This window comes from Dama dama, chromosome X, assembly GCF_033118175.1.
Source record: "Dama dama isolate Ldn47 chromosome X, ASM3311817v1, whole genome shotgun sequence".
NCBI lineage: Eukaryota > Metazoa > Chordata > Mammalia > Artiodactyla > Cervidae > Dama > Dama dama.
Window position 1 is genome coordinate 56304500 of NC_083714.1, and position 8811 is coordinate 56313310.

The 8811-nt window shown below is 50.4% G+C and overlaps 1 protein-coding gene across 1 annotated transcript; it reads right to left on the reverse strand.

The window, feature by feature from the left end:
* Positions 1-2326: 2326 nt before the first annotated feature.
* On the reverse strand, positions 2327-3214 carry LOC133052665 (melanoma-associated antigen 8-like). Its single transcript, XM_061137569.1, has one exon. It carries the CDS (start codon positions 3212-3214, stop codon positions 2327-2329), a length of 888 nt encoding a protein of 295 aa, XP_060993552.1.
* Between the last annotated feature and the right edge of the window lie 5597 nt (positions 3215-8811).

The window sequence follows — 8811 nt, forward strand, 5'->3', positions numbered from 1 at the left end:
ACAGTCTATGATAATCTGTTATGGCAGCCTGACCCCATCCTGGTCCTTAATAGCATGTGATCCTGGGAAGATGCCCAAGCCCCGGGGCCCCAGTTTTTCATCTGTGAAGCAAGCAGGTATGAGGAGCCCTGTCTGTAGGACTGCAAGGATATAAATAAAGCACTTCATGCAGAACCTGGTTTGATCTTTATGATTAGCAGTTATTTGTACTAGTATTTGGATCTCAATTTCACAACTCTGGGCTCTGGGAAATTTTGTTGTTGCTGTTACCTAAGACATCTCAGACAGCATGCAACACAATATGACAGAGAATGCTAATTTAGCCAGAAGCTTTGTTTTATTAATAAAACTCAGCACGATCTCCTTCCCCGAGGATCTACTATTTAATTCAGGCATAGAGGAGTCTTCTCCAGCTGGACGCAACTCAAAGCTTCTACAATTTGTCAAGAACCAACTCCTTCTCTCCCTCCCAGCTGCTCTTCCATCCAAACTATGATTTTCACTAACTCCACCTCCACCAAAAGTCTATACACTACTCAAGAGTTGCCCCTAATACTCTCAAGATTACCTAATAATAATGCCATGGACTCTGGCTCTCCCAGACCAGGAAAATCAGTGATTGTCCACGAACTTCTTGGCATCGCTCTCAAGGAGTGTGACCACATACCGAGAAGAAATCCTAGCAGATGGAGGGTAGAAAACACCTACTTTGTCCCTGTGGTCAACAGCAATGTGACAAGAGCCAGGACCTCTTCCTTCTTGCCCCAGGACAAGATCTCTCTGGGATTTACCCAGGATCGAAAAGGACTGTAGTCCACAGAATTCTCCAGGCCAGAATACTGGAGTGGGTAGCCTTTCCCTTCTCCAGGGGATCTTCCCAACCCAGGGATCGAACCTAGGTCTCCCGCATTGCAGGTGGATTCTTTACCAGCTGAGCCACAAGGAAGCCCTCCAAAAGGACACCTCATAGCAGTGATCCATTTCGGACTTTCCCCTCACCCCCAAGACACACAGTTTGCAGGCCTGAGGGCTGCCACCACTCAGCTTCATCACAATCACCTCTCATAGTCACCTCTCACGGGAACTCCAGCTTCCCAAAGCCCCAAACCACCCTGGCTCTGGCACCGACACTCCAGTGCTCCTTCTGGAGCCCCACCACCTCGCCCCATGTTGCCCTGTTCTGTGGAGTTAGGGGACATCTCTCCATCTTCCTTCTGTGACTGCGGTTCTTAGACCATCGCTCTAGGTGTGGGGGTGTCCTGCTTCTCCCAGTGTCCCCACTGCTAACACAGGGCCTTCCACAGAGCACAGCCTCCATGAAGGTCTTGGGCATAAATGAGCCAGTGAGCAGGGGCTCATTCATTCAGATTTTCTGTTACTTTCTTAAATAAGCCAAACAAATCCAGGTTATTCATATATATTTTAATGTTACAGAATGACAGAAGAGGATAAGAATTCAATAATAAACAACCATTTACTTTTACTTTCCATTTCTTGACCCCATTAATTGTACTGCTAATTACTTTCACTTTTCCAAGTAAATACCTGTTCCAATGCTATGTTATCTAATTTGGGATCACAAACCATGACTGAAGGTTTCCCAATTGATTTTACAAATAGTAAAACTCAGTCTTGAATTGGTTAAGTACAAATACACGTGAGATCAACATGAACTCAGATCAACTTTCTCATACTTTCTTAAATAACCCGGGAAAATCCAAATAAACAGAGATAGCTCAGCTGTACAGAATGATAGACAAAAAGTATAAGAAGCAAGACTTCACTACAATCACTTTTTATTTTCAAATTCTCCCACCAACTGTGTAACTGCTAAGTAAGTTCACATTTCCCACATCATTCTAACTCCGTATTATCTTGTTCCAAACCATGAAATAAAATGGGAGAGTTCCTAATTTCCTTTCACAAAATAGCAAAACTCTTGTTCTTGAAACGGGTAAGTACAAACATGGTGTGATCATCGTCACTGACATAGTTAGACACTGGAACTCCTTAAGCCTTCTATTAAAAAGGAGTAATACCTGAAAAATTCCTAAAGAAAATGGAGAGGAGTCCCCATGTCATGGCAGAGAAAAAGAACACAAAGATGCCACATACCAGGTTCCCCTAATGGGCCCAGGCCCTCACTGCTAAGAAGGCTGACTGCTACCTCTTCAGTCACAGAGGGAAAGATCAGCCTCCCTTACTGCCCCCAGGACAAGCTGTTCAATGTGGGCCTGGAAGGAGTCTGCCTGCTTCTCTAGCTCAGAGTTCCCCTTTCTCCTCCCTCGAAGCCTCTGCAGAGGGGGTGAAAGGAGCTGGGACCCCTTCAATTGACTCTGTCCAGATACTCCAGGACTTTCAACTTGCTGGTCTCCGCATAGGCCCGGGGACCCCACAGGAACTCGGAGCGAGCAGGGTCGCTGCCAGGCACCTGCCGGTACTCTAGGTAACCCTCCTGCACCCACACTTGGGCCAGCAGCTCCCTGGGCTCCCCATAGACGTAGTGCTCACTCCCGGGACACACCCCTATCCTACTGAGTGCGCCCCAGACCGCCTCCTCAGGGGCGCATTCGACCTCCACAGCAATCAGGCACAGGACCATCACCAGGAGGCTGGCCTTGGGCAACCTCCGCTCATCCCTCAGCGTCTCATTGAGGGTGAGGCCCAGGATGGGGACCAGGATATAGGTGGGCTCACTGGGGTCCACCTCCTTTACCTCCAAACCAAAGATCAGCTGCAGGTACTCTATGACTTGACCGAGGACCACCACGAAGTGGTCCTGGTAATCTTTGAGGACACTATTCAGCACTTCTGCCTTTGTGATTGGCTCCTTGGCGAGATACCTACTGATCAGGAATTGTACCAGCTCATTCTTCTTCACCCGTAGTGCCTCTTGGAGTGAGGAACTGGCATCTTCCTGGTCATGCGAGGTGCTTGGCACTTCATCTTGCATGCTGAGGCCATGGTCTTCAGATTGGCTCCCCGGAGTGGCAGCCATGGCAGTGGGAGAGGGGCAGACACCCACAGGGCTCTGGGGGAGACTGGCTGTTGCAGCAGCAGCCGCCTCCTCCAGGGTGCCCCAGACCGGGAGAGAGGAGGAGGAAGCTGCATCTCCTTCCTCCACCGGCTCCACCTCCTCCACCGGCTCCACCTCCTCCACCAGCTCCACCTCCTCCACCTGCTCCACCTCCTCCACATGCTCCTCCTCCTCCATCTGCTCCTCCTCCTCCATCTGCTCCTCCTCCTCCTCCTCCTCCTCGTCACTCGAAAAGACCTGTGCCTCCAGCAGACCCTCGTCCAATCCTGGATCCTGAAAGACTCTCTCAGGAAGGCGGATCTCAAGCATCTCAGGCATGATGACTGGGGTCGAACTGCAGACAGGAGTGAGGAAGGGGGACAGATGGGGACCACAGGGCTGTGGGAGAGTGGGGCTGTGAGCGACCTCGGCTGAGAAACCCACCCTGGGCCGTTTGACTTAGGCCACTTACAGGTCTCCTCTTGAGGGGTGCTCTCGGGCTTCTTAGACGAGCTCCTGCTGAGCGGCCTGACCCCTGGCTACCCGAAGGAGGATGTGAGGTGGCTCCCTAGGGTGCAGCCAGCACAGCAGCTTGAGGTGCCAGGGCTGACACAGAGGGGGAATTAGGGCCGTGTGGGGTCCCCTCTGTTCTGGGATAGGGAGTCCCTGGTGCACACTCAGGGGAAACAACTCACCTTGACTCCTGGCACTGCCTGGACCTCCTCTGCTTTCTGACCTCAGGACACCAGGCTCAGACCTCCGCCTTCGCCTCCTGGTTGCTGGAGCCCCTGTGAGAGAAATGGAGGGGGCACCTCGGGGGGTAGACTGTGGCACAGACTTCCGCCTTCTGTGGTGATAGCAGGGGTGGAATCTGTGAGGTTCCCCCCCCCCGCCCTTTGTGCAGTGGGCGGTCCCCTCGGGGATCCCTTGTAGTGCTCACCTGTCCCCTAGCCGGCCTGGACCCTCCCCTTTGGGGACCTGCAGGGAAACTCAGAACAAGACCCGAGTCTGGACATGGTCCCACATGCGCTGAAGGGCGCCACATGCGGCTGTACCTGCCCAGGGCCTCCCAGGAGTCCTAGGCTGGGGAGATGCTTAGGCTTCAGCTTCTCCTCACGTCCTGCCAGGCCTTCCAGCACTGACCACAGGGGCAGGGGTCTGCTCAGTCCTCTCTCGGGGTCCGGGGAGTCCACCCTCAGGGGACATGAAGCCTCCGCCCTCTGCCCAAACGCCTCACCTGCCGAGGCCCTAAGCCAGAGGTCAAGAAAACCCTCACGCTGCTCACCCCATTCCAGGGCCTCCAATATCCCCATCAAAGGCAAGGATCCCTCCCTGCATTGGGATCTAACCGCCTCAGTCCTTCCTCACATGGAGCCTGGCCTCCAGGCAGGACCCGGATGTTCCCGTCCGCCATGTTGAAACCCTGCCACTTTCACCAGGTCCCCAGTCTCTCTGAGACCCGATGTCAGGATATGCTGCACATGGTCGTTCCACCCGGGGACTACCAGGGTCCCCTCTGGGGTCTGGCTCCCCTCACTCCTCCCTCAGGGTCCCCACCTTGACTCCCGCTAGGACCTGGGCTCTGTCTTCTCCACACCTGAGGCCCGGCTTCTCACACCAGAGCCCCAGTCTCTCTGAGACCCGGATGTCACAAGTCCGCCCTTTGTATCAGGTCACCAGGCTGAGACCCGGATGTCAGGAAGTCAGCCCCCTGTACTAGGTCCCCAGTCTGAGACCCGGATGTCAGGAAGTCAGGCCACGCCTGTTGTGCTCATCGTACACCAGGGTCTCCCAGGACCAACAGCCAGGACGGGCTTCCCTTGGTCTCCTCTGATTGGGGTCCAGCATCCCCTCAATCCTCCCTCAGTGTCCTCACCTAAACTCTGTCAGAACCTAAGAATCTCCCCTCCAGTCGCTGAGGCTTCCCCGCTTATATCAAGTCTCCAATGTCCCTGAGACCCCGAGCTCATGCCCCCACCAGAGTTGCCCCATGCTGACAGCAGGTGCCGGGACCAGTGGGATTCCCTGTATCCTCCCTCAAGGTCCTCATCTTGAGCCCTGGCAGGTCCAGGGATGCCCCTTGTGTTGAGTGGAGGCGGAACCCTCACACCAAAGCCGTCACTGCCCTGAGAGCCACCCCCAGGGGCAGTCTTTGGACATGATATCAGGGCTCCAAGCCCAGGGCTTCCCAGAGCTGAGATGATGCCCCGACATTCCTCAACCCTCCTTCTGCTCTTCACTTTGACTCTCAGCAGGTCAGGGTACCAGCCTCTCACCCCGACCTTGCTCCCCTTAGATCCAGCCCTCCCCAGCCAGGACCCCTGAGAGGCAAGCGGGAGTAAGGGGCTCATTCCCACAACCCTGCCGTGATCTCCCAGGGCTGATAGCAGTGTTGACCTGGATGTCCTGGGGTCCCAGAGCCCCCCCTCAAGGTTCTACCTTGACTCCTAGCACAGCTGGGCTCCTTCACTCTGCTGACCTGAACCCAGGCACCTGACCCAGGCCCTCACTTCTCCCCTCCCATCAGGATCAGTGACGTCACATCTGGATGCCACGAGGCATGGTCCCCCAGGGCTGTCGGGAGGGCTGCACATGCATCCCCTGGGGACACTCAGTCTCCTCTGGTTCTCACCTTGAGTCTCTGCAGGATGTGGGCCCCCTCCCATTGCCCACCTGAGACTGCGCCCCACAGACCAAGCCTCTGACTTCCCGTGTTCACTGAGAAAGTGAGGGGCTGGTGGGGGGCTCAGCTTGACAGCCCTGACCGGGGGACCCAGGAGTCCCAGTAGGTGTGGAGTTGTATTCTATGGAACCCTCTGTTCTGGGGTGACTGGACCCCCTCATCCTCACTCAGGAGGGCGCCTCATTAACCCTTGAGAGAAGGCTGCAGTCCCAGCACAGATGCTGGATGGGGAGCTGCTGAGCCCATGACCTTGGGGGAGCATAGGTAACCACACACCTTCCCATGGGGCACCCTCAGCAGCAACCAGATTTCAGAATCCCTTTGTTCTACCAGGTTTCTTTTCTACACTGAAGAGGTTGAACAGTGGAATTTGGTGAAGTCCTGTTGTTTTCAGGTTGTCTGCATTGTCCAGAAAACTCAGCAGTGGCCACAGTACTGGAAAAGGTCAGTTTTCATCTCAAAAGCAAAGAAGGGCAATGTCAAATAATCCAAACTACTGCATAATTGCACTCATTTCATATGCTAACAAAATTCTTCAAGCTAGGTTTCAATAGTATGTGAACCAACAACTTCCAGATGTACAAGCAGGATTTTGCAAAGACAGAGACTGAACAACAACATTGGCCCATGCTGATATAATACATACAGGGATATATATATATATATATATATATATATATATATATATATATATAACATATATATACACATATATATATATATAAAATCAAAAGTAATGAGGACAACCTCAGGGACCTCTGGGACAATGTGAAATGCCCTAACATTGAAATCATGGGAGTCCCAGGGGAAGAAGACAAAAAGATAGGCATGAGAAAATACTTGAGGGGGCTAATGGTTGAAAACTTACCTAAAAGGTGAAAGGAAATAGTCACACAAGTCCAGGAAACCCAGGGAGTCCCAAACAGGGTAAACCCAAGGCAAAACACCCCATGACACACAGTAATCAAATTAACAAAGATCAAACACAAAGAACAAATATTAAAAGCAGCAGGGGAAAAACAACAAATAATACACAAGGGGATTCCCGTAAGGATAACAGCTGATCTTTCAATAGAAACTCTTCAGGCTAGAAGGGAACAGCAGGACATTCTTAAAGTAATGAAAGAGGAAAACCTACAACTCAGATTACTATACCCAGCAAGGATCTCATTCAGATATGAAGGAGAATTCAGCAGCTTTCAGTTCAGTTCATTTCAGTCGCTCAGTCGAGTCCGACTGTTTGCGACCACAAGAATCGCAGCACGCCAGGCCTCCATCTCCACCACCAACTCCTGGAGTTACTCAGACCTGTGTCCATGGAGTCGGTGATTCCATCCAACCATCTCATCCTTTGTCGTCCCCTTGTCCTGCTGCCTCTAATCCCTCCCAGCATCAGGGTCTTTTTCAATGAGTCAACTCTTCGCATGAGGTGGACAAAGTTTTGCAGTTTCAGCTTCAGCATCAGTCCTTCCAATGAACACCCAGGACTGATCTCCTTCAGGGTGGACCAGTTGGATCTCCTTGCAGTCCAAGGGACTCTCAAGAGTCTTCTCCAACACGATAGTTGAAAAGCAACAATTTTTCGGCACTTACCTTTCTTCAGAGTCCAACTCTCACATCCATACATGACCACTGGTAAAACCGTAGACTTGACCACGTGGACCTTTGTTGGCAAAGTAATGTCTCTGCTCTTTAATGAGCTAGCTGGGTTGGTCATAACTTTCCTTCCAAGGAGTAAGCGTCTTTTAATTTCATGGCTGCAGTCCATCTGCAGTGATTTTGGAGCCCCCCAAAATAAAGCCTGACACTGTTTCTACTGTCTCCCCATCTATTTCCCATGAAGTGATGGGACTGGATGCCATAATCTTAGTTTTCTGAATGTTGAGCTTTAAACCATATTTTTCACTCTCCTCCTTCACTTTCATCAGGAGACTTTTTAGTTCCTCATCGCTTTCTGCCATAAGGGTGGTGTCATCTGCACATCTGAGTTTATTGATATTTCTCCCAGCAATCTTGATACCAGCTTGTGCTTCCTCCAGCCCAGCGTTTCTCCTGATGTACTCTGGGTATAAGTTAAAGAAGTAGGGTGACAATATACAGCCTTGACGTACTCCTTTTCCTATTTGGAACCGCTCTGTTGTTCCATGTCCAGTTCTAACTGTTGCTTCCTGACCTGCATACAGGTTTCTCAAGAGGCAGGTCAGGTGGTCTGGTAGTCCCATCTCTTTCAGAATTTTCCACAGTTTATTGTGATCCACACAGTCAAAGTCTTTGGCATAGTCAATAAAGCAGAAATAGATGTTTTTCTGGAACTCTCTTGCTTTTTCGATGATCCAGCGGATGTTTCAACTTGATCTGATTCCTCTGCCTTTTCTAAAACCAGCTTGAACATCTGGAAGTTCATGATTCACGTGTTGCTGAAGCCTTGCTTAGAGAATTTTGAACATTACTTTTCTAGCATGCAAGATGGGTGCAATTGTGCAGTAGTTTGAGCATTCTTTGGCATTGTCTTTCTTTGGGATTGGAATGAAAACTGACCTTTTCCAGTCCTGTGGCCACTGCTGAGTTTTCCAAATTTGCTGACGTATTGAGTATAGCACTTTCACAGCATCATTGTTCAGGATTTGAAATAGCTCAACTGCAATTTCATCACCTCCACAAGCTTTTTTCATAGTGATGCTTTCTACGGAACACTTGACTTCACATTCCAGAATGTCTGGCTCTAGGTGTGTGATCACAGCATTGTGATTATCTGGGTTGTGAAGGTCTTTTTTGTACAGTTCTTCTGTGTATGTTTGCCACCTCTTCTTAATATCTTCTGCTTCTGTTATGTCCATACCATTTCTGTCCTTTATCGAACCCATCTCTGCATGAAATATTCCCTTGGTATCTCTAATTTTCTTGAAGAAATCTCTAGTCTTAGCCCTCAGATTGGGAGAAAATAATAGCAAATAAAGAAACAGACAAAGGATTAATCTCAAAAATATACAAGCAACTCCTGCAGCTCAATTCCAGAAAAATAAATGACCCAATCAAAAAATGGGCCAAAGAACTAAACAGACATTTCTCCAAAGAAGACATACAGATGGCTAACAAACACATGAAAAGATGC